A 27,381-nucleotide genomic window follows, 5' to 3' on the forward strand; every position below is an offset into this window, starting at 1 on the left:
CCGTCCGTCCGTGTCTCTGTCTGTCTGTCTCACCGCCGAGAGAGAGAGAGTGAGTGGCGAGCGAGAGAAAAACCTTTTTATTTCGGGCTTGACACGGCATCAGCGGCTATGGATCCATCGCTGTCCGCCTCTTGTTGTCGCCGCTGAGGGACGTTACTCCGTCGGATGCTCCAGTGCCCATAGAGGCGGAGGAAAGGGAGGGCATCACTACCAATATTCTTCGACTACCAGGTGAAATATTATTATCATATGGCCATAATTGGGTGTGTGTGTCTGTGGAAGTAAGACAAGCGGTGTGTTTTTGGAGGTGGTCGTCGATTTTTATTTTTTATTTTTTAAGGGGGGGGGTGAGAGGGGGGGCGATTGAGGAGGGAGGGAGGGGGGGGGGGGTTGTGTCTCGGTCTCGGTCTCGAGGAGAGCGGTTGGAAGCGGTTGGTGGTTAGCATGCTAAGTGGCTACCGCCGCCGCTTGCTTCGTCATAGCGGGGGAAAGGGATGCGTCGCCCGGGATGCTGCAGCTGCAAGAGAACGGTACAACGTCCGTCTGGCCTCGGCCCAAGCTCAACCGGCTAACATTAGCAGTAGCATCCTCCCTGTTAGCATCCATTGGCTAGTTTTGCATCCTCCATCCAGCCACAGCCACCACACCACACACTACCCGGTGCCTGCTTTCACACAACACTCCCTCTTCCCCCCCTTACCCATAATTTACTATTTTATCACCACTGACTCCACTGGCGGACATTTATTTATCTCATTCACGTCTCACCTATTTACATTAATAACCTAATGTAGCACGCCAAGCCGGATGTTGTTATGTAATAGATAATGACACCACACGCCCTTGAAACAAAAGCTGTTGTTTCAGTGTTTGTTTGTTTTGTGTGTGCGGTGCTGGACGCTTTCTTTCAGGGCCAATAAATTAGGCTGGTTGGTGGTGGAAGTGAATGTGGTGGTGGTGTGTTTGTGGTGCCGAAGGCCGCAGCTCTTAAAAAACCCGGCTTCTGAAATATCCATCGTCTGCTCCTGTCAGCCATTGTTTTTGTTGTCATTGTGCACACAGGGGCTCGCGTTTGTTTCCCCCAACCCTTCGGTCTCCATCCCATTTTTAGTTCAAATTTTATTTTTATTTATCACGATGCGCTCAATAAATACAGGAGCGGTTGATTTGAAATGATTATTTTTTTAAATATATTGAATCTCAGTTTCGTACAACATTGCAAATGTACAATAAAGAAAAAAGAATAACGCACAAGAGAAAAAAGGACAATAGTACAAAGGGACATGATAATGCAAACTGTTATATTCAAATATATGTATACAATATAATGCAGAATGAGGTACTGTACAGTAGGTGGTAATAACAGATGTTTATATTTTAAATATATGAACATTATAGACAGATATACACAATGTTTTGAATGGGTGGAATAAATATAGATGTGAATATAAATGTGTGATTAAATGTAATATAATCAGATAGAAAATAATGTTTTGAACTGTGGTATAAATATAGATGTGTGGATGTATAAATAGATGAGAAGGTGTTTTTAGGGATGGGTATTTTTAGGATTTTGTTGATGCTGACATTAATTCTAATTAAGATATTGTTTATTGATACGAACGATACATATTGATTCTGTTATTTATTGGTACTATATACTCCATCATTTGTTGCGAGAACATTTTTGTAAATGAAATGTAAAGATTATTTTATCATTACTTTTGAGCAGAAATAACAAAGTTGAATTGCTGCCATTTTGCTCAAGCTGCCAGACACTGTATTTTGAAGTTTTTAGGATTTCAGATTGCATTGTGATGGACATATAGATAGATAGATAACAGACAGACAGACAGACAGACAGACAGACAGACAGACAGACAGACAGATAGATAGATTACAGACAGACAGACAGACAGATAGATAGATAGATAGATAGATAGATAGCAGACAGATAGATAGATAGATAGATAGATAGATAGATAGATAGATAGATAGATAGATAGATTATAGACAGACAGATAGATAGATAGATGTTAATGTGTGCCATGAATGTAGAGCGAGTATGTAAACAGTTACACAACGTCAGACGTAATCACAGCGCGATGCCGGCAGCTTCATCATCATTAGCGGATGGTTTAGAATATGAAAATGCCGCTACTTTATAACGATTAATGTTACATAAATAATAATGGCGGTATCGTTTGTCCATGGGGCTTATCAATATTGTAGTTTTGTCCAGTCAGGAAGGATCCAATATCCTGGATACCGATCCCTAGATGTTACAACGGATGTAAACAAAATGGGCATGGACAGAGGTCAGGAATTGAACAATGTTATCGCTTGTGGGATGAAACTGTGCCTAAGTCTTGTGTATGGATGGATGTATGGAGGAACATGACCAGCCTCCCTCCACATATTTCAGCATCTTGTATTCTTTTGGCATTTTCAAGCTTTATTGGATAGTACAGAGTTGAAATGCGGAGAGAGAGAGAGCGGAGATGACATGCAGTGAAGGTCCACCGGTCGAAATTGAACCCACGACCACTGCAATGAAGGCCGGAGTCAATATGGTACGCGCTCTATCCACTACGCCACCGGAGCACCCCGCATCGTGTATTCTTTACAAAATGAATAAACTAGTTGCCAAAAATGTGAAAATTCTGAAATCATGATAGGAACTCTTGTCAATAAACATAGTTGATTGGATTGTGGAGGAGTGAGGAGACTGTGAATTGCTGTTGTAAAGAAAACATGTTTTATTAATAGTAGGAGTGGGACATAAAGGTTATCTCATGATGAGTAATCAGAGACACTATGAGAAACATGATATAAGCAATTCTCTGGAAAATCATTTATGAATCATCATGGTTTATAGGCAGCAGGGCATTTATTTGAATAGCAGGCAGAGTTACTTCAATTTAGTTAAAGTTTTTACTTCAACCTCCTACAAGGATCATTGAAATCTTTATTTAGCATTTTGAAAAAAAAATCTGATGATCATAAATTGCATGTAACAGTAAACGAGACCATCAGAAGAAAATAATGTTATTTTTATATAGTTGTTATTAATGCCTTTGCTCGGGTCTATATTCCCGCCACCAACTCAGACTAAACGATTTACAGCAGGCAGACTGGAAAAGCCTGTGTTTATGAACGCTACTAAATCTACTTTGCTTCACCATAGTCATATTTTTACCATTATTAATCTTACATTGTCCCATTTAAATACATAGCACATGGCCATGTATCCTGCCGTCTCTCTGTACCTCGCTTTCTCAACGAATGCACGCACTAGCAAAGATCTTTCGGACAGTGGGCACAGGTGTAAAAAAAATAATACTACCTCTCCTGTCCAAAGGGGGAGCTAGAAGGGGGAAAGACTAAAAGTTCCTTGTAGTCACTTTAAGGAAACAAAATGCATTTGAACATTATCATTTTTTTATTTACTTCATTAGGAGGTATGGCTTGGTGATAATATACAGTGTTGTTTTTTTAAAGATAATTTTTTGGCATGTTCAAGCTTTATTAGATAGTACAGAGTTGAAATGGGGAGCTAGAGAGAGAGAGAGAGAGAGGGCGGATGACCTGCAGTAAAGGTCCACGGGTCAGATTTGAACCTGCGACCACTGCAACGAAGGAACGAGCCAATATGGTACGCGCCCTATCCACTAAGCCACCGGAGCGCCCCAACATACAGTATTGTTAATCAACTTTAAGCAGAATAAATCAGACAATATATGATTTTAACTCGTTATTGTTCACAGACATGTTGATGACCTAATTCATCATATACATTTCTTTTGGTTCTGCTGTTCAAATGAAGAGAATGCATTCATTTAATGCATAACTGTGGACATATTGTTTATTACTTCTTTAGGTACATTTGCCATTCATAAACCCTAACCACTAACCCTTATCATTTTAAACAAAGGCAACAATTTATCAGGGATTTTAAAATGGGATATTTACCATTTACCTTCCTCCTTAAAAAAAAATAAAAATAAAAAAAAAGTCTCCAGTTACGTTTCAGCTAAAAACTCCAACTTTCCCATGTGTTTGCGTTGCAGCTTATCAACGATATGAGTTGAATAGAGGGAAGTGGTAAAATGGAAATGCATTGTCCAGTGGCTGCGTAATCATTAGGGAAGTAAATGTAAGGACAATATGGTTTAACATTATTTTACTGTTTAGCTTTTGGACTTTGGTTCCCAGACTGAGGTTTGAGTAAGGCTTCTGTTCAATTTAAATAAGACCAATTTCATATTCTCATTTTCAAATGTTAATTAATATGTTTACAGTCTTATATACAGCTCTGGAACAAATTAAGAGACCACTGTAGATGTTCAGTGTCTCTCGCTTTACTGTTTATAGGCATATGTTTGAGTAGAATGAACATTTTGGTTTTTATAATATAAACTACTGACAACATTTCTACCAAATTCCAATACATTTTTTGTCATTAAGAGCATTTTCAATAAGTTATGTAGAGATGAAGATTTAAGAAATATCCAGACTGGTCTTTTAATTTTTTCTGGAGCTATAGATACAGTATCTGTGTCGCATTTCTGTTGCTTCTTCACAGTAAACTAATATGAAGTATTTCAAACCGCACTGAAGTCTTTATGCAAAACTCAAATGTGATTGGTTTTAAAAATGTCATCTTTCAAAAATGTAATTGTGTATGATCTTAGTAGGGTTTAGGATATCTTTTTTAAATATCATATACAACTGCTTCAAAACAGATTTGTTTTCAGTTTTTACAGATGTCTGTTACTCACCTGTGACTGATCAAGAAATTTGATGCAAGGATGAAGTGAGGTTAAAGAGAGAAAGTTTGGGAGTAAAGGAATGAACAAAGGGCTGAAAGAAGAGTGGAGACATGGGCGGATTAAGGGATGTCAGGTGCAGGGAATTCCCCCATGAGTCTAGTTTTCAAAGGAAGCTGTTTTTTTTCTCCCTATTTTGTGTACAGACAGTAGAGCAAAGGTCAGGGCTCTGTTTAACATAGCGATTTCGAGAGCCTTTCTCTTGCTCTGTCTACCTCAAAATATCAGCCACTGCCACAAGCACCCCCTTACACCGGCTTTTAGTTTTAATATAAGTTGAGATTGACATTTTGACATTTTATTAAGCTCCTATTTATTGGGAGGCGACTGTGGCTCAGGTGGTATTGCGGGTCGTCCAATCATCAAAGGGTTGGCGGTTCAATCCCTGCCTGCCACTTGTGTCATGGTTGTTGTGTCCTTGGGCAAGACATTTCACCCACCTTGCCTAGTGTGAATGTGTATGACTGCTGTATGTTTGAGGTGGTGGTCGGAGGGGCCGTAGGCGCTGAATGGCAGCCACGCTTCTGTCAGTCTGCTCCATGGCAGCTGTGGCTACTATGGTAGTTTACCACCACCAGTATGACTGTGTGTGAATGAATGGAACGTGGAACCCTATAAAGCGTGTTGAGTGCATAGAAAAGCGCTATATAAATCCAATCCATTATCATTATTGTGTTTTTATTACTTTGGCTATATTTTTTTATATGGGGTAAACTCTGACTTGACCTGACCTGCTGCAGGTTGTACATTCTTTCAGTGTGGTGATTGTCGACTGCAAACTGCTGATACATTTTGAAGTCTGACTTGAATGCTCATGCCATGGGTTCAACAAGTATTTCATTTGCTTTTATTAATGAAATATAACTTAACACAAGAGAAAATGATCTCTGTTATGTTTCAAATATTAAGAAAAGAAGTGGGTAAAGAGAGTGGGAGGCTAGTTAAGGTGGGAGGGAAGGAAGGAAGGAAGTGATAGAGAGAGAGGGAGGTACCAGGATATTGAGAGGAAGGAGAAAGGCCGCCATGGATATGATGGATGGATGTTAGGGCTGCAAAATGTATCACAAATGTTGTTATTGATGTATAGTGCAAGTACTGTTTGAACCGCAAAAAGTCATAGCCTATAGTTTTCTATGTGCCAATGCATTCACACTCTGCATGTGCATATATTTGAGTAAAATGAACATTTTGATTTTACAATATAAACTAGCCTACTGACAACATTTTTACCAAATTCACAATAAAAATATTGTCAGAGCATTTTCAATATGTAATGTATAGATAAAGATTTAAGAAAAATCCACACTGGTCTCTTAATTTGTTACGGGGCTGTATTTGGCCAGTCAGATGAAGCGATACTGCTCTTAAGCCTGCCCCCTTATGTAGAGGCTATAGTGGCTGAGGTGGTAAAGTGCATGGATGTGAAAATTTGTCTCTTGAATTACATCTATGCCAGTCTGGATTTACATGAAGAACAGTAAGTGTGTATAGCCTAGCCTCATCGCCACAGACAGTTATACCGATGTAACAAAGGCCTCCGAACTCAATAACCGGGTCAGACTAAACTGATCTGCTTTGTTATGTCTTGATTAGGGGTAATCATATGCAAACTAGTGTACTGTCTGTCTGGTGTCTATGTTGGCAGTGAACTGAAAGCAGAAATACATATATACAGCTCCGGAAAAAATTAAGAGACCACTCCAAATGTTCAGTGTCTCTCGTTTTACTATTTATTGGCATATGTTTGAGTAAATTGACCATTTTGGTTTTTATAATAATATAAACTACTGACAACATTTTTACCAAATTCCTCCTAAAGATATTGTCATTAAGAGCATTTCCATTAAGTAATGTAGAGAAGAAGATTTAAGAAAAATTACGTCTGTTTTTTTTCCCCATAGCTGTATGTATATTTAAGTATTTGTTAATAATCGCAAGTGATGTATTTAAGGTAAGAGGAGAAGTAGTAAGGGAAGGACTGATGGAGAGAAGGAAGGAATAGGACGCATAGTTAGGAGTGAGTGAATAAGGGAGCAGGAGAAAGTGTGAGGTAAGGACAGAAGGATGTAAGGAGGCAGGAAGTGTGTTAAGGCTCTGAACAATGAGTGGCAGCCTGCTGTGTTTGCTGTGTGCGAGAGGAAACTATCCACTGACCTGCCATGTGTGTTTTTCTTTTTTCTCTTTTTTTCTCTCTCTCCCTTCTTCTCTCCTTTCTCTGCCTCCGTTTCCTTCCAGGCTGAGTCACCGCTGGAGCGCCTGAACACAGGAGAAGAACAAGAAGAAGAAGAAGTTTGAGAGCACGAGGGAGGTGTAGAAAGAGGGGGAGTTTAAAAACTACTAAAAGAAGTAAAGAAGTGTAGGAATTGTGAAAAGGAGAGTGAGAGAAAGTAAGGTTTGGGTTTGGTTTGGTGGGGCGAAAGGGGGGAAAGAGAAAGTGATATAGAGGAAAAAGAGAGAGAGAATATAGACGTGTATTTACGGCCCGGTGAGGAACAGGTTAACAGATCTGAGGTCAGAGCGAGAGTGGGCGCAGGTGGGGTTAGGAGGTTTAGGAGGTTGGAAGTCAAGCAGACAGTCAGACGTAAGGGCTGACTGACATTCAGCGTTTAGAAATACAGCTGAACAGAAAGGAAAGAAAAGGGAAAGAGTTGTCCCCGCTTAACGCCCGTCCCCCTTACCCCCCCCTGTTCACCGTCACCACACGGGGAGAACTGGTGACGAGGAGAAGCCACCATGAGCGACCAGAACGTCGTCAAGGAAGGCTGGGTCCAGAAACGAGGTGAGGAACCAGAATCATGTGTTTCATATGTAGCTGTATACCTACGATTGCATCCAACTGTACATCTTTTCATATATTATACTGATTAATTAATCAAAGGGTGTGTAAACAAAGGGGGGCCACCGTAGCTAGCAACATACCCCTTTACATTACATTACATGCAGACACCTATCCAAAGCTGCTTACAATTCTAGGTAGGCAGTGAGCTACAAGGGTCCTGCCTAAGAACCCTGGGTGAACTTGCACTGCCCCATCCGGGAATCGAACCCTGGTTTCCCCCCCACCAAAGTCAGTGAGCTATCCAGCGGTCCGAATAGGGTTGAATGGTATCCAATTTTGAAACTTAATCATTTCCAAAATTCTGAACAGAAACAGAAATTCAGGCTAATGATGACATCCCCTGCCTTTTGTTATTGGCTAAACTGACGTTCAAAAGGAGGAATCACAAAGAAAGTTAAGAGTTGACAGAAAGTTGCCACCCTGTGTAGGAGCTCACTGGTGTGTGAATGAGTTGCAAAAACCTTGTAGAGTGATTTGCATAAAAGCGCCATATAAATGCTGCCACTGTGTTACAAGGCCTTACGTCGTTATTTGGCCACACTACACACAACAGGATCAAGTGTTTTCTTTTAGATGAACACACTGGTTAGTGGTGGTTTTAAACAGCGGTCTCAGTCAGTGCTGACAGGGCCTAGGCCACCGTGCTAGCTTGAAGCACGGCGGCACTAAACAATGGTTGTTTACCTGCCAGACGGAGAGCAGCGAGCGCGGGCTTTGCAGGGCTGCAGCCCAGTCTGAGCCGCACTTGGCTGTTGTGTTATTTCCCACAGTGATTTGTGTGTGTGTGTGTGTGTGTGTGTGTGTGTGTGTGTGTGTGTGTGTGTGTGTGTGTGTGTGTGTGTGTGTGTGTGTGTGTGTGTGTGTGTGTGTGTGTGTGTGTGTGTGTGTGTGTGTGTGTGTGTGTGTGTGTGTGTGTGTGTGTGTGTGTGTGTGTGTGTGTGTGTGTGTGTGTGTGTGTGTGTGTGTGAGAGACTGTGTGTGTGTGTGTGTGTGTGTGTGTGTGTGTGTGTGTGTGTGTGTGTGTGTGTGTGTGTGTGTGTGTGTGTGTGTGTGTGTGTGTGTGTGTGTGTGTGTGTGTGTGTGTGTGTGTGTGTGTGTGTGTGTGTGTGTGTGTTTGTCTGGTCTGAGCTCAGTGCTGTTGGCTGGCAGGCCGGCCGGGGGAAGTTTTCTCTGTGGCACTATGAGCATAATACAGAGGATGACCTAACACTCTTGTTCCTTCCTCTCCGGCCCCCACAAAGTCCCTGGATTGTTTATTGCACCTCTGTGTGTGTGTGTGTGTGTGTGTGTGTGTGTGTGTGTGTGTGTGTGTGTGTGTGTGTGTGTGTGTGTGTGTGTGTGTGTGTGTGTGTGTGTGTGTGTGTGTGTGTGTGTGTGTGTGTGTGTGTGTGTGTGTGTGTGTGTGTGTGTGTGTGTGTGTGTGTGTGTGTGTGTGTGTGTGTGTGTGTGTGTGTGTGTGTGTGTGTGTGTGTGTGTGTGTGCGTGTGTGTTGCTCTTATAATTCAGCCCTCTCCGTCTCCACAGCTCTCTGGGCGGGTTCAGATCACACACTCTTGAGTTCACACAGTTTAGAAGCGGGTGTGTTGTTGTTGACTTGAAACTGAGCTGATACAAAACGTCAGCAGATCAACATTATTGTTCTTGACTGCATTGACTGATTGTTTTCACATATGGATGGACAGCTTTATTTATTTTTACTATCTTAAAAAAAGCTTATCCTATAAGGGAGCGCCTTGGTTGTCGTGTGGTTACCGTACACATGCACTAGAAACGCAACGTTTCGCCGGTTTCGATTCCAGCCATTCCATGTCACTCCCCCATCTCTCTCCATGTTTCCTGTCTATTCTATTCAATTCAATTATAAAAACTTTATTAATCCTACTATGGACAATTGGTTATGACCAGCATGTTGTCTCATACACAGAACAAATGCCACTTAAGAAAATCAACGGATACATCAAGGACCTTCTGTTTTCAGCTTTCAAATGAAATAAAAGCTAAAAAGTAGCGACTAAAACTTTAGTTCTTATGAAAGCTTTGTCTATCCGGTATGGGATGGTTATCGCTAAAAAAAAAGATTCTTACGGTTTGGAATAAAGAGATAGCCCCCTGCTTTGATACAGTATCTCACAAAAGTGAGTACACCCCTCACATTTCTTCAAATATTTCTTTATATCTTTCCATGGGACAACACTGAAGAAATGACACTTTGATATAATGTAAAGTAGTCAGTGTACAGCTTGTATAGCAGTGTAAATTTACTGTCGCCTCAAAATAACTCGACACACAGCCATTAATGTCTAAACTGAAGGCAACAAAAGTGAGTACACCCCTGAGTTAAAATGTCCAAATTGGGCCCAAAGTGTCAATATTTTGTGTGGCCACCATTATTTTCCAGCACTACCTTAACCCTCATGGGCATGGAGTTCACCAGAGCTTCACAGGTTGCCACTGGAATCCTCTTCCACTCATTCATGACAACATCATGGAGTTGGTCGATATTAGAGACCTTGCGCTCCTCCATCTCCCGTTTTCAGAAGCCCCAAAGATGCTCAATAGGGTTTATGGCTGGAGACATGCTTGGCCAGTCCATAACCTTTACCCTGAGCTTCTTTAGCAAGGCAGTGGTCGTCTTGGAGGTGTGTTTAGGGTCATTATCATGTTGCAATACTGCCCTGCGGCCCAGTTTAAGAAGGTTGAGTGCACGTTTTCAGTGTCATACCAAGAGGTTGGCTTTGGAAAATAGACATATGAATACTGCCAGCATTGCTGCAGGTCTTGAAGGGGTTGGGGGTCAACCTGTCAATGCTCAGACCATACGCCGCACTCTGCATCATACTGGTCTGCATGGCTGTCGTCCCAGAAGGAAGCCTTTTCTAAAGATGATGCAAAAGAAAGCCCACAAACAGTTTGCTGAAGACAAGCAGACTACGGACATGGATCACTGCAACCATGTCCTGTGGTCTGATGAGACCAAGATAAACTTATTTGGTTCAGATGGTGTCAAGTGTGTGTGGTGGCAACCAGGTGAGGAGTACAAAGACAAGTGTGTCTTGCCTATAGTCAAGCATGGTGGTTGGAGTGTCATGGTCTGGGGCTGCATGAGTGCTGCCAGCAGTGGGGAACTACAGTTCATTGAATGCTAACATGTACTGTGACATACTGAAGCAGAACATGATCCCCTCCCTTCATAAACTGGGCCGCAGGGCAGTACTGCAACATGATAATGACCCCAAACACACCTCCAAGACGACCACTGCCTTGCTAAAGAAGCTCAGGGTAAAGGTTATGGACTGGCCAAGCATGTCCCCAGACCTAAACCCTATTGAGCATTTTTGGGGCTTCTGAAAACAGGAGATGGAGGAGCGCAAGGTCTCCAGTATCCACCAGCTCCATGATGTTGTCATGAATGAGTGGAAGAGGATTCCAGTGGCAACCTGTGAAGCTCTGGTGAACTCCATGCCCATGAGGGTTAAGGTAGTGCTGGAAAATAATGGTGGCCACACAAAATATTGACACTTTGGGCCCAATTTGGACATTTTAACTCAGGGGTGTACTCACTTTTGTAACCGGCAGTTTAGACATTAATGGCTGTGTGTCAAGTTATTTTGAGGGGACAGTAAATTTACACTGTTATATAAGCTGTACACACGCTACTTTACATTGTATCAAAGTGTCATTTATTCAGTGTTGTCCCATGAAAAGATATAATGAAATATTTGAAGAAATGTGAGGGGTGTACTCACTTTTGTGAGATACTGTATGTGGCTCCTGGAGTTCTCTAATACTCTATGTATGGAGAAAATCCCTTATGAGATTTCGGAGGGGGGGAGGGGAGGTTTATGAGAAAGCTCTTGTAATGACATCTTTGCATCTTACATGTGATGTATTAGTTATTGAGTTATTTCCCCTTTGACAGGATGTTGGGCGAGACATAATAACACAGTCAGAGAGGAATCAATTAAAACTGAAATCAGTCAAAGTGAAAAGGTCATTGAGTTGAAAAGGAGAATAAGAAGGGCAGCACTATTTATTTTCAACTCTGTGTTTTTCTTTCTTCTCATGCATGCACACACAAACACACACACACACACACACACACACACACACACACACACACACACACACACACACACAGTGGATAATTGATTAAAGGACAAAGTAATTTAACAGGAAAACAAATTTTACTTCACATTGTAAACCGATTGTATTTGGATTTTGGACATTTGAATTGTCAAAACAAACAATTCTAAGAAATCGATTAAAAGGATTTAATCAAATTATCTTTTTTATAATGATTAAATAAGCAGTATTAACAACTGATTCAGTACTGTAGCTGTACCTGCATTTATCTGAAGCTTTTAAGCAGAACTGACTGAGTATCTTGAGTTTGCAACCTCTCACCCTGTGTTCCAATCCCCATACTTCCCTACTATTTAGTATGCCAGAAAAAGATTTAGGATGTCCCGATACATGCACGTCAATTGTAGTATGCTGAAAATACATGAATGCCCCACTGACTCCATTTGCATTTTGTATTATTTGTCTTTATTCTTGACATTTCTCGACATAATGAAAATAAATCTTCCTTATCTGATTTTTTTCTCTCCTGTGGCTCCAAAAACTCTTCTGTACTTTAGTATGGAGTCAGTGTAGTTAAAAAGAAAAAGTATGTGATTTGAAACGCAGGGTGAGTGTTGTTGTGAAGCGGAGTGAGTCATCACATGTGTGAGAACAGTGTCGTCAGGGTTTGATTTATTGGAAAGATGCTGAGAGGCCGTTCAGCTCAGCCATTGATCACTATTACTGACACACTTTGGTTTCCAGGTTTCTGTTCTTTATTTGCTCTGGTGCTAATATAACTGTGAGATATCAACCTTTGACAATTAATTTTTATTTTTATCATTCTTTATTGTCATTTCGAACATAACAATAAAAAATACTCAGACAATCGGCACAACATCCATTAAAACAAAATAAACAAATAAATACATTAACTTAGATTTTAAATTTAAAAGTAACATTTTTAACATAAATAAATCATAATATAAATAAAATCAATAAAACTTAAATAAGGGCTACCGGAAAAAAAATGTACATTCAATGAGAAAAATATTGATGTCTCTCTGGGAGGGACAGAGAGTTAGAGAACATTATTTTATGAATTTGAAATTGACCAAATGCAATTATAAGATTTATCAGGAATTGTAACAATGTATTTATTACCATGATGACTTAGTCATGTTATTCCAGCATTTGTTGTGATTGTGTCACCAGCTGATGAGTCAGAACAGCAGGAAACCGACACATCATGGCAATGAGCTCATACACTATGTCTCATCACCAGATAATATCCTCTTCAGCTGGAAGTAGTCAGTGCCCAGTTTAGTTTGTTTACTCTCGGATCCTGTTTTCATGTGAATGCTGTCATATCCAACTTTGGGCACTTAAAAAATGTCTTTTCTAGCATTTTTAAAAGGCAAAACAAATCCCAAAAAGCACTGATTTGGTGATTTGCAGATGATAAGATATGGTGAACTTATACATACAGTTCATAAATTATGTCATTGGGGCATCCTGCATCTTTTTCTACTAAATAGCATAGAAGTGTGGGTATTGGAACACAGGGCTAGTCTTAAATTTGTCTGTATTAATTTCATTTTCCTCACTGTGCAAACATTGTTCACATAGTAAATAATGAACCTTTACTTCTCTCTTTTTTTAAGAGTGAAAACAGGATCACTGTACTTTTGCCTTCACTGTTACAAAACCCTGATATTTTAAAGCACAGTTCGAAGTGAAACTGTTAATCCCTGTATATTCCCTACTGCTGATTTATTCAGGGCAAAGACAACATTACTATCATCATGTCGGACAAACACATGTGAGTGTAGCAGGTTGTGACCTATTTGTGTCACCTCTCCCCCTCTCTGCAGGTGAATACATCAAGAACTGGCGACCGCGTTACTTCCTGCTGAAGTCAGACGGCTCGTTCATCGGCTACAAGGACAAACCCCAGGACTCAGACCTGGCCTACCCGCTCAACAACTTCTCTGTAGCAAGTAAGACCAAACCACCACCTCCATCTCAGATTTCATCTTCTTAAAATACAAATAATCTGGCACAAATGGACAGAAAATGGGGAAAATGTTACTCTATACAGGACTGGAAATTAATAGATTGGACTGGAAAAATAATGAATAGATAAAACTAATCTTCAAGATTATAAGAATACGAAGGCATTGCCCAAGCATTTTTTTTTCTTATTTTTTCTTTTTTTATCACGCAAGCTTCTATCTGTTACTACGTCGTAACAACTGTCCTGCTAATGTCACAAAATCATGTTAATAATAAAAAAAATCCAAATGATCTACATAGCATCTTACACATGGATCTCTCTCTCTCTCTCTGACTTTCAGAATGTCAGCTCATGAAGACGGAGCGGCCGAAGCCAAACACCTTCATAATCCGCTGTCTGCAGTGGACCACGGTCATCGAGAGGACCTTCCACGTGGACACTCCTGATGAGAGGTGAGCCTTCACTAATACACATGGATATACAGCTCCAGAAAAAATTAATGACCAGTCTGGATTTTTTCTGAAATCTTCATCTCTACATTACTTCATGGAAATGCTCTTAAAGACAAAAAATGGATTGGACTTTGGTAGAAATGTTGTCAGTAGTTTATATTATAAAACCAAAATGTTCATTCTACTCAAATATGTGCCTATAAATAGTCAAATGAGAGACACTGAACCTTTTGTAGTGGTCTCTTGATTTTTTACAGAGCTGTAGGTCAATATATCGATGCATTGGCGAAAGAGCGAACTGTACCAATGCAACACCCAAACATTGATGCATATAGCCGTCTTTAACATACACTTTTATTTTGAAAATCTCTCTGTGCTTCTGTGTGACAGTATTTCCACTAAAATAATGGATTTTTCTTTTCATTTAAATATCTGAAAGAGCTCCGAAATAAAAAAAACAGAATCATATTTTAGTTGTTTTTTGTTGAGTTGATCTAAATGGAACGGGTTGTGTTAAATGGACATATGATATCGTCTCATATCGATCGCAGGCGCCTGAATCAAATCAAAGTAGTAATTTTGCAGACTTTGCGATAGCAGCAATATCGTATCGTCCAATTAATCAGTATCATATTCTGATGAAACCAGCGATTTATAGCTCTAGCCTTAACCCTCCTCTACCACCAGTTTTATTCACATATACAGAAAGTCTGTAGAAGTAGTCTGGATTGTTTTATATAAATACTTATTAGACAGAACAGGCTTAATTTAACGTGGAGAAATGAGGCCAACCAGCTGAGGAACAATTGTCTAAATATATATTGAAAAAAATACTGACTTCTGTTATTTCTCAGCTCATGATAAAATAAAACTTGTGGCCTCTGGTAAATCATTACCTCTATTTTTATTTTGCATTGTTTGGTTTTTGAGGTCAGTGGGCCAAATCATTATTTATTTATTTTTATTTTATTTTTTAAAGAAAGAAAGAATAGTTTAAATCTGTAAATAGTGATATAAGAAAATGTCCCTGACCTAAAAAAAAAAAAAAAAAAAATCTAATTGAGAGTTAAAAAAGAATGAAAATAGTTTGTTTATTTGTGTTTAGCTACTAAGGTCATCCATACACAATAGGAACCACCAAAGTGAACTTGCGGTTTACAAGTTTCAATAAAATAAAAATGTAACAAAGGACAGGAAGATTCACTATCAACAGATACCAGAGATGTACAAGGTCTGGCTTTGGAATTGGTGACACAAAAAATATATGAAATTGTTAGTCCTCCTGAACCAGACTTTAGGCTTTTTGTGTTTGATTTCTCCTCATACAACAGGAGTCTGTCAACACAGTGAGAAGAAAGACAGGATGCAGGGGTGTGGGTCTGAGGCTGGACGCCAAGTTTTGAAGGGGTTTTAAGCTTCAAAACACAATATACTGTAAATGTATAGTCTTTACTTACAACTTGTTACCTGATGCTCAATGATTTGTCAAGACGACAGTACATGGCGGTCCTCATGCACGTCACGTGTAACCCTGTCATCACCAACCCAATACGATCTGTACAGATAACGGATCAACTGTAAACTATTGCACCAGTAAATATTACAGTAGCTGATTATGTGAGTGTGTAGCTTCGACTAGCGGTCTCTCTCTTAAAAAAGTTTGGAAAAATCTTATTGTCAGTCTTACAGCAAAGCCACCATAGAAAACAAAAAGGTATTTAATATTTTCACCCTGTTGTTGTGTGTAAGAGCCAATTAGCGCTCTTGTATAAAGTAGGAAGCAATCTTTGGTTCCACAGTTGCTACCCGGACATTGAAACTGTTTTTGACAACACACAACCCACGTTACGTCAGGGTCTATGTTTGTATGTTGGTTTTAGAGCGTGTAGCTAAATAAAGTGAAAATAAACGAAACAAATGTTTTAAACTGCAAGAAAGACTCGGACCTTCATTCATCAATACCGGACAAAGGTGTGTCAAGAAGTATATCGGCGGCACAGCATCTCGGGGCCTAAAGCTTGGGCTTGGCCTCTATATTGTGTTTTAGGGACGAATGGGCTGAGGCGATCCAGATGGTAGCAGAGTCTCTGGCCAAACAGGAGGAGGAAGGAATCCTGAGCAGCCCAACCTCCCAGATAGAGAACGTCAACGAGGAGGAGATGGACACCTCCATCGGACAGTACAAACGGAAGGTAAAATATACATCGCCCCTTCTTTTAAAAAAAAAAAATTTTTAAGGGAGTTCTGGCCATGAGGCAGAACAAGTTACATAGATACACTCACAACATACAGACAAAAGGGGATGTAAGTGGGGCGCTCCCATGGTGTAGTGGGTAGAGCGCGTACCATTTGAGGCTCAGTCTTTATAACAGCGGACCCTGGTTAGACTCCTGATGCATTTCATTCTCTCTCTCTCTCTCTCTCTCTCTCTCTCTCTCTCCCTCCCCCCTTTTCCACTCTGTACTTCAAAACTTATATTATCAATAAATGGTGAAAATACCCCAAAAATAGCTGGGGAAAAAAGGGTTGTAAGTGCATTTAATGATGGCGAACGGTTCCAGTTGTCTGACATCTCACTTCTGTTTACTTTGTCCAGACAATGAATGATTTGGACTCCTGATGCATGTCATTCCCCCTCTCTCTCTCTCTCTCTCTCTCTCTCTCTCTCTCTCTCTCTCTCTCTCTCTCTCTCTCTCTCTCTCTCTCTCTCTCTCTCTCTCTCTCTCTCTCTCTCCCCTTTTCCACTCCCTTATTCAAAACGTATCTGTCAATAAAAGCAAACCAAAAAAATAAAAAAAATAGGATGGCTTGATGGCGAACCAGTTGTCTCACATCACCCCTCTGTTTACTCTGTCCAGACAATGAATGACTTTGACTATCTGAAGCTTCTGGGCAAAGGCACGTTTGGTAAAGTCATCCTGGTGAGGGAGAAGGCCAGTGGAACCTACTACGCCATGAAGATCCTCAAGAAGGAAGTCATCATAGCCAAGGTACGCTCTCAATCTTCAACACATTTATTTTATTCTTCAATAAACAACATTTTATTTAATTTTTCCTTTTTTTATGTAAACATACAAACATTTGAAACATTTAAAACCCCCACCCACCCCACACCCCAAACAATCCTTGGACACTTAGAAGATATCTTCATCAGTATTTTACGTATTACTGTTGTTTTGTTGTGTTTTAATAACGTTTTAACTTGAAGGCAGTTACTTAGCACCAGCACTAAGCACTTTATATTCTTGATACCTTGATGGTGAAAGTCATATAATACATTTATAGAACGACCTATAATGACGTTTTATAACTCTCTATATACTGTTGAATATTTGGTATCTAGCTTCTGTATGTTTTATACTGGTATTGGGTTTAAAACTGCCTATAACATCGTCAAAACGTTTCACTAAATCAAGAAATCTTCCTCTTCTGTTCCCAGGATGAAGTTGCTCACACACTCACAGAAAGCCGGGTATTAAAAAACACCCGACATCCATTCCTAACTGTAAGTATCATCAGAATGAAGATTGAATGACACATAATATGTAGATAGTATACATGACTTTTACTGTAACTATCTAACATAAGAGAAGCAATGGCCACCAGCTTAAATGCAAATATACTTTTGAAAAATGCACAAATAATAACTGTGTACGTATTGTGTTGCAGTCTCTGAAGTACTCGTTCCAGACTAAAGATCGGCTGTGCTTTGTAATGGAGTACGTCAACGGAGGAGAGGTGAGAGATCATGTGATGTCTGCTGTCTTATTTCAATATGGAAATTATTTCAAGAATTCAACGCAAAACTGTTTGAATTTTTTTTATAAATTGTTTTCTTTTGCAGCTGTTTTTCCATTTGTCGAGAGAAAGAGTCTTTTCGGAGGACCGCACTCGTTTCTATGGCGCTGAGATCGTCTCCGCTCTAGATTACCTACATTCTGCCAAGATCGTCTACCGTGATCTGAAGGTAAACTAACACACAGCTGAGGTCTGAGGAAAATATTCGAAAATCCAAATAAAATGTCAAACTACGATATGAACCGAACTATGGTTAAATTTTATGCGGGGGAGGTTTCACCGCTATCATTTTGGTTCGTATCAAACGAAAAAGTCTGGACCAGGTTGATGTGAAAAGGGTTTATCACAAATAAACAAACAGATAAACATTCAGATTGTTCACGTACGATGCAAAAACAAAATGGTCATGTTTTTTTTTTGTTTTTTTTTTCTCTCCTAGCTGGAGAACCTCATGTTGGACAAAGACGGCCACATCAAGATCACAGACTTCGGCCTCTGCAAAGAAGGCATCACCGACACTGCCACCATGAAGACCTTCTGTGGGACACCAGAGTACCTGGCGCCCGAGGTCAGAGCTCACACCACAACACCTATATACACTGTATAATTAACTACCAGAAATACTTAGCCTAGCAGGGGCACTCGCAATGGTTAGAGCGTCCCCCCCTAGAGTCTCAGTCCTCATCGCAGCAGACCTGGGTTCGATCCAGCCCGTGGTCGTTCTCTGCATGTTATTCTATCTCAACCTAATTTCATCTCCGTCTCAAACTGTCTAATAAAAGCAAAAAGGTCAAAAAATTATATGAAAATATGAAAAAGAAATACGTAGCCTTTCACTGCAGACTGTTTTGGATTCTCGACGTTTGTCAACAAGCAGCAACCACCGTTGTAGCCAATGTGGAAGTCTCCTAAACATGCACTTCCCCTAATGATAGCTAAATGTTTCCTTTACAACATATCAAAATGTCAGTTACTAATTTCACTTCTTTTAATGTGGCTCTTGGTGGAGATTCTGGAAGTTCTTTTTTGACCATTTAGGGGAAATGAAAGAGGATATCAGAAATGTCATGGTTAAAAAATAGAGAAAGAAAAGATACACAGATTAAACATTGATGTATTTTTGAGCTTCTTAAAGCCTCTGGAAACCTGGTTAAAAATAGAAAAAATCAATAGATGATGTCAATGTTTGGTGTCTTCATAAGCTTTTACAAAAAACTGAGTGAAAATAAATGTTCATAAATATTAGAAAAACTAAGTAAAAACAGTCTAGACCTCATGACAGGACTGTGTAGGCGTGGCCGTATCAAACAGTCTCCACGGCAACAGTAATTGATTTTATAAAATCGCCCAGAGAACTGCTGTTATCGGTTCAAAATACTTACTGTGTCATAAGAACCAAAGCACACCGCGCCCCATTTAAACCGACATTTTTTAAGTTTATCCAACTTAAATGACAAAATCTTTCATTTGGATTGATAAATATGTCTCTAACTCCTAACATGCAACAAAGGATTTTGTGGATTTGGGTTTACATAGGCATTATAGAACTATTTAACCACTAGAAATATGAATGTTTATTGAAATCCGAGCACCTATGAAGTCGAAATGTGCGAAAAATTAACAAAAAACAGATTGAAAAGAAAGAGATCAGAGAGAATCTTGCCAAAATACCAATAACATTATGGTTAACCAGTATTGTACATATATCACCAGGTGCTGGAAGACAACGACTATGGGCGTGCGGTGGACTGGTGGGGTCTGGGCGTGGTGACGTATGAGATGATGTGCGGCCGCCTGCCCTTCTACAACCAGGACCACGAGAAGCTGTTTGAGCTCATCCTCATGGAGGAGATCAAGTTCCCACGCACGCTGTCCTCAGACGCTAAGTCACTGCTGTCAGGGCTGCTCATCAAGGACCCCAACAAACGGTACACACACGCATAGACAGACACACACGCAACAAACGGTACACACACACGCATAGACAAACATACACGCAACAAACGGTACGTACACACACGCATAGACAAACACGCACGCACTAACACTGACTCATACATTTAGGGCCAGTTTCACAGACATGGATTAAGCCTAGTCCTGGACTAAATGGAATTTTGAATGGAGATTGTCCATTGAAAGTACAATTTAGTCCAGAACTAGGCTTAATCCATGTCTTCGAAACCGGCCCATAGAGTCCTGGATCTGATTATGCATTATTACTTGTTAACGTGCGTATAACACTGAAGAAGGCTGGTTTTGCATTTAAAGTAAAAGTCCTCATTTAACTGTGTTCAGTAACCTGAAAGAGAAAGACTAAAAGTATTGGCTAATGTAAATAAATGATTGGCCTATTCAATCTTCTTAGACTTTTATTTCCACTGTGCAAATTTTAAAAGGACATTCACTGTGACTACCATCGAAATGTCAATTTCTCCATCTCTCAACGCACTGTTCTCTCACTATTTGTTGGTGAAAATGGCTCCAAATGTTGTAAATATATAATTGATAAAAAAAAAAAAAAAGGTAGATTTAGAAAATCCATTATTATGGCCTATTGACCTCACAGGACAGGAGGTAAACAACAAATAATCATATCTATCTATCTATCTATCTATCTATCTATCTATCTATCTATCTATCTATCTATCTATCTATCTATCTATCTATCTATCTATCTATCTATCTATCTATCTATCTATCTATCTATCTATCTATCTATCTATCTATCTATCTATCCATCCATCCATCCCCTGGTTCCTTTAAACAATTCAAACATCCATCTCATTGTTAAGCAGAGAACAACACTCCTAATAATGATAAAAGTGACTGGTGGCGGGCGGCTAGTGTTGATCATCCCGGAGGCGTTCTCTCTCTCTCTCTCTTTCCGCTAATGAAGAACCTGACTGCAGCTTCACACAGCGAACCGGTTCACCCCGGCCACCGACAAGTTATTTTAGGATCAGTGGCAGCCAGGTGGATATTCTGGTTTCCATTGATGGAGAGAGACTTTGTGAGAGAAAGTATTTGAAGTCTGATTTCTTAGTCTTCTTCTTCTTCTTCTTCTTCTTTGTAAGTATATTTGGAGTCTGATTTTCTTCTTCATGTCTTTGTGTGTGACAGGCTGGGCGGCGGACCGGATGACGCCAAGGAGATCATGCGACACAGTTACTTTAACGCAGTCGACTGGCAAGACGTCTACGACAAAAAGGTGAGAGAGAAAGGATTTAAGCCGCTACACGTCGTCCCCACATCTTCACTGGGGTTTGATTTATGCAAAAAAAAACAGAAGTGTACCTGAGATATTCTGGGCGCAGGCTTTACCTGAGGTTTTCAAAGGAACGTCTGGGTTTGGCAGGTAAAAATAGAAAACGGAAAATAAATAATTACCTCATCTGTATCTCATCTGAATAATATAAAAGAGTCAAACAGCACCAGGTCCTATGATTAGACATATTTTTATTTAATTTTTCTGTTTACCAAATAAGGACTTATTTAGTCATTTTCGGAGCGAAGCCACTTGGACAATAATACATTTATAATCAGTCAAATCTTGAAATGTTGGTGTTTTTAGATTGATAAACACTGGATATGTTGGTTCTCTTTTAAGTGGTTTTATATATCATTTGTATAGCTCTTAATAGAGGATGAAGATTGGATGTGTTCCCCCCCATACACCCACATAGTAGATCATGTATGGAAGTGTGAAGGAGCAGTACAACACATACAGATACAGGGGATACTTCATTTAGTATCTGCCAGAGTCAGTAAACCCACCTTATTGACCCACTGCCTGTGTGTTGCAGCTGGTGCCACCTTTCATGCCGCAGGTCAGCTCAGAGACGGACACGCGCTACTTCGACGAGGAGTTCACAGCACAGACCATCACCATCACTCCGCCCGAAAAATGTAAGGACCTCCTTTCTCTACTTGCACTGAATTGTCATTTTATGTACGTTGACTGTATTATAAAACCGTTTTAATGACTTATGACTTTTTATTAGTTTAATGCACACTCACATCCAGATTTTTTTTTTTCTTTTTTACAAACGAAAGCAGCTTTAATGTTTTTTTCCAACTGAAATGTTTCGGTGCTGTGACAATTTATTAATATGTGAACACATCTGACAAACGGCCTTCAGATTTTTCAGTTATTGTTACAAATATTTAGTAAATTATAGTTTAAGGTGGAGCCAGCTAGTCTGGAGAACGCTTGTTGTCAAAATCCCCTTTTTTTCAAAATCAGTGAATATATCCTCACAATCCGCTCCCCTTCCTCACTATGTGCGTGCTGAAAAAAATCCAGTGTTAATACTCTGGGCTCTGTAAACAGGTGTGTAAACAAAGGGTATGTACACAAAGTGGCCCATCGTAGCTAGCAACCTTGCCAGTTTACAGAGCCTAGGCTGTGTTTTACAACAAGCGTTCTCAAGGACTGCTGACTCCACCTTTAATGTGACCCCTGGCTGGTAGATGGATGACCCATGATCAGTGTTGAGATGTCAGCAGCTCATTATGTTATTTGTTTGTGTCTTGTGTCAAGTTGACGAGGACGGGATGGACGCGGCGGACAACGAGCGAAGGCCTCATTTCCCCCAGTTCTCCTACTCAGCCAGCGGGCGGGAGTGAGCGCTCCGGCCCCTACAGCAGCCCAGTATCGTCCCCATTTGTGGCCATTTTGAGGAAAACACGTAGCCATTTTAGGAAAAAAAAAAATACCAGTCTCCCCTCTTTTGCTCCTTCTCTGCCTCCTCACAGACGGGGAGAAGTCTTTTTAGGGACTTTAAAAGAGGTTTTTGCACAGTGGGATAGACTCAAGACGGTCTCCCCACACTAAAAAAAAAAATAGAGAAAAAAAGTCCTACATTTTCAGCGCTATTTACTGCAGAAGGCAATGTTTTTGTTATTTATTTTTTCTCTCTCCGTCAGTATTAAGTTGTCGACCCGGGTTTGCGTTCAATAATTTTTTGTTGTTTTTTACCCTTTTTCTTCTTCTTCTTCTTCTTCTTCTTCTTTTGACTTTTTTGCACTTGGTTTGGAAGAGCCGTTTTAGGGAACAAAAAACCAAAAATGTTGCCTTACGTGTGCAGACGTTTCGTATCATACCGACAGGGTGTTTTAGTTTTTACTTTTTTTTTTTCGTTTTCTTTTCGGGGAGCGAGGGCGGGTTTTGAAGGGGGTTGTGAGGTCATTCTTAGTCGAGAATAAGTGCATGGCTAGTGGTTCACTAAAAAAAAAAAAAAAATTAAAAAAACTTTCTTTCTTTCTCATACATTTGCCATGGCAACGCACATTTCCCCCAATCCCCATGGCGATGAAAATCACTGTCTACAGGTCAACAACAACGGAGAAAAAAAAGAGAAAAAAATTAACGAAAGGACAGAAAAACGTGAATGGACGAGTCTGTATCATTCCTATCATGGTTGCAGTGTTACTACTACTACTACTACTACTACTTTGCTCTTTTTGTTTCCCCCCAACCCAACCCATGTGTGTGTTTATCTGTCAGTTATCTCAAGTCTTTTATTTTGAAAAAACAAACAAACAGGAAACACTAAAACTGCCAGAAACTGCACAGTTCACTCAGGCGCCACAGAGCACAACCGCGTTCAAACTCAAGCTAACCGCTCCAGCAGGGGAACCAGGCTTTTCTCTGCTCTCTCTCACCGCTTATCCACCTCTTTCTTCACCTCTGCTATTCTGTTTTCCTCATCATAGCTGTATAGGACTCGTGGAATGGGTGTTTACACAGGGAAATGTGGCTCAATGTATGTATGTATGTATGTATGTAAATGGGAAGGGGGGTCAACTTTATGCTGTCATAGCACACACAAACACATAATGTAATATATCTATTTACACTAAAGAAACAGGAGAAAGATGTGAGTTGTCTGCACTGATCAGACTGAAGTCGGTCGTTTTACTCAACAAACTAAATCAAAATCTCAACTCAAAAAGTCTAGGCATTTAGTCCCCTGTGTTGTGAGGTTAAATTGAAATGTTCTGTCTTTTCTTCTGCCCGGCTGGTAAAGCAGAAACCCAACATAGTGTGGCAGTAAAGAAATCGCACAAATATCCTTTTTGAATGTGAATGTAAATCCACATTAAAGGAATACTTCACCCATACGGAACCAGCGTTCTATCATTATAAAATAACTATTATAATATAATGAATGAGGTTTTTCTTCAGTCAGTCTTCCCTTAGTCTTCCCTTGGCCCAGCTGCCCTGTTAATCCTAACCCTTACTGTGATGTCACAAGAAGGAAACTGTAGGGTTAGACAGTGAGACCATAAAACACTCTTTCTGCCTTTTCTCAGGCTAAGATGATCCGATAACATTTTGTTTTGCACATTTATACTAAATAGGATCTCCGAGTTCAATATACCTTCATATTCCAACCGGTGAAGTAGGCCTTTAATAGTTCAAGGCCCCGATTGTCTACTATAGGAAGTTACTGTAAGTTTGAGTGTGTATGTGTGGATCGGTTAAATAAACTAAAACAGGGGTGTACACCTTTTGTAGCTGTTAAAAAAACAATAGTTGTAATGATATTTCTGGACACAGAATTGGGATATTTGGTTTCTTATCATGAGTGTGTTAATGGAAAAATTTGACATTTTGGGAAATTGATTCATTTAATTTCTGTATGAGAAGTGAGATAAGTTTTGACAAGTTTCGATACCGGTACTGGAGCCCGGAGGTGATTAGCTTAGCTTAGCTTAGCTTAGCAGAATGACTGAAAGCAGGGGGAAACTGCTAGCGCTAAGTTATAAAGCTTCATCTACCCAAATCCCCTAAAGCTGATTTATAACTGCTGATTTCTCTTTATACTCATTCAGGTACTGAAATGAAAGGAGTCGGGTGGTTTCAGTTAAGTTCTCGACTTGTTTTACTGCTAAAAACACTGTTTGGGATCAGGGGACATTTTCTGTATTTATTACAAAATTGTGTTTAGTTTGGACAGCACTGAGGGTTTGTGTACGAGCGCCGAAAGACGGGAATTACAAACTAAACCAGACCAGAATAGAGACCAGAGAATTTACTTAAATCGATCGTTCCAAAGTCTATTCAGAGGGTTGGGGAGCTGTTTCAAAGTAGTTCTACATTTTGGATTATTAATAAGTTGTAAGTATGTAAAGTACTACAAGTATTTTTGAGGCTTACCATCCAGCCTGGGTGGACACACTTAGTAAATCCTGGCCTCTAGTGGTCTGAGAGGGGACTGACTGACAACTGAAATACTTAGAAGATTTATTCAGAGGAAGTGAAGTGATTAAAAAAAAAAGAAGCTAAAATGCAACTTTTTATCGTAATTTGTTTGTGGAGAAAAACTGCCGACTCAATCTGTTCTGCAGAAATCAGGGTTCCTGCACACACACACACACACACACACACACACACACACACACACACACACACACTTGGGATGATTCAGAGAGGGAATTTAAGGTTATACTTGTCTTAAAAAAGCTGTTTGCAAACGCTTAAGATCTTTGGAAAAGGTTTCTGATGCTTTTAAAGTTAAAATGTGACTGTGAAACATATCGGACAGCAAAGAAGAAAAAGTTTAGAATGTTTGTGTGTAGGGGCCCTGAGAGCACACACCTTAGCCTTTCATTCATATTCACACAGATAATAACGGCTCTGGAAGAAATTTAAGAAACCACTCCAAACGATCAGCCTTTTCGGATTTGACTTTTCATTGGTATTTGTTTGAGTAAAATTAACAGTTTTGTTTTATTCTATAATCTACTCGACAACATTTCCACCAGATTCTCAAAAGAAATATCTTGTCGTTTAGAGCATTTCCATCAAAGTAGAGATGCCGATTCAAGAACAACTTGGAGTGGTGTCTTAAGTTTTTTTTTGTTGCAGAGATGTATAGATTACAGAGACAGTTTTTAGAGTGAAGAGAATTTAATTTATCACACAGGACCATGGCTTCCAGTTTTTTTTTCTAAACCTCCGTCTATCCTGTCAGTATTATTAGATGAAAATGAATTTATAGACACACAAGCAAACACACACACACACATATGTTTTTAACTGATGGGTGTGGTGGGGAAGGGTCAATAAAATCACTAAATCATGTCACGGATCACGAGAAAACTGAGCCGTTGGGACACTCATGTATGAAGACTGTGAGCTGAATCGCCCCGAAATAACAACTTATTTTTCTTGATGTAAATATGCAATGCCTTTTTTCTTTTTAAAAGTGGCATCTTGGTGGACGAGACATGAAACATTTTTCATTTTCTTTCTCAGTGTGTGTGTGTGTGACTGTACTTCAAGCTTGCTGGTGAGAATAGTGACGGAAAAAATACAGCAACACTCAACGTCGACTAAAAAAAACGTATAAAAGATATATAGACATTGTCAAAGACTGGACCCTTCCATTGTTACAGACTTGACTCGTCCAGGAGGATGTCCCACCCCCTTGCCCCCTCCCCTGCCTTCCTATTGGTCGCTGTGGTCCCTACGAGAAATTAAAACCGACTCCTGAATAATATTTCTGTGAGGACATGACTGAACCTGTGGAGTCTGCACTGTCATTTCTGTTTCATTTTTTTCACCTAATAACACACAAAAAAATAAGTGGGACCATGGTTGACCATTTCTTTTCTTCGCAGTGCTGGTTTCATCAGGTTGTTTCAATCCCATCTTCTCTTGCTCCTCCTCCTCTTTTTCTTCCTCTACTTTTTTATTTTTGTACCATAGTATTTGTTTTATTTATGTTTGTCATTCTAGGCAGTGTTACCTTGTATGTCGTTTAAAAAAAAAAGGCACCTCTTGAAAGTCGCTGAAGGATGTTGATGATGATGATGATGGATGCATTAACGGAAGTCTCTTTTTGATTTATGATTTTTTTTTGGATCGTTTGCTTGTTTGTTTTCTTACCAAAACATTAGGGCAAGAACCCCAGTAGTGGACTTGCGTTGCCGTGGTAGTATTTATTTTGAATTAAATTAAAAGAAATACATTTCAGGGTTTCTGCTGTCGTGACTCTTTATTCCAGTTGTTTCATAATCCTTATTCATTAATATGTTTTATTATCTTCTCAACTTTGTGTCCAACATAACTAAATGCACCAAACATTTTCACAAAACACTGAATGTTTTCATTGAACAAAATACGTGTTTGTGTTCCCACTGGTGAATTTGAAAAAATATATAAAGCAAGGCCTTGAAATGTGTTATCATTGAAAGAGCTTGAATACATGTCCTTTATGCAGGAAAGGACTATTACCGGTAGCTTCTTTTGAGATTTGACACCCAGCTTAACATACCCACGCACAGATTCAGATTTTCACAAACATCCCGTCCGCTTTGTTGCAGATAAAACGGCACAAACTGTAGCAACAATACTGTGACTTTGACAACATTTGA

At 39.7% G+C, this 27,381-nt stretch overlaps 1 protein-coding gene across 1 annotated transcript; it reads left to right on the plus strand.

Annotated features, from left to right (window-relative positions):
* Positions 1-26,961, plus strand: akt3b (v-akt murine thymoma viral oncogene homolog 3b). The gene is made up of 14 exons (XM_080029060.1): positions 1-231; positions 7,065-7,608; positions 13,605-13,730; positions 14,088-14,199; positions 16,247-16,391; positions 17,058-17,189; positions 17,639-17,704; positions 17,869-17,937; positions 18,044-18,166; positions 18,437-18,565; positions 19,711-19,925; positions 21,118-21,205; positions 21,801-21,903; positions 22,538-26,961. Exons 2-14 carry the CDS (start codon positions 7,563-7,565, stop codon positions 22,621-22,623), a joined length of 1,440 nt encoding a protein of 479 aa, XP_079885186.1. The 5' UTR covers positions 1-231; positions 7,065-7,562; the 3' UTR covers positions 22,624-26,961.
* The last annotated feature ends 420 nt before the right edge of the window (positions 26,962-27,381 follow it).

This window comes from Ammodytes marinus, assembly GCF_949987685.1.
Source record: "Ammodytes marinus genome assembly, chromosome: 6".
Classification (NCBI taxonomy): Eukaryota; Metazoa; Chordata; class Actinopteri; order Uranoscopiformes; family Ammodytidae; genus Ammodytes; species Ammodytes marinus.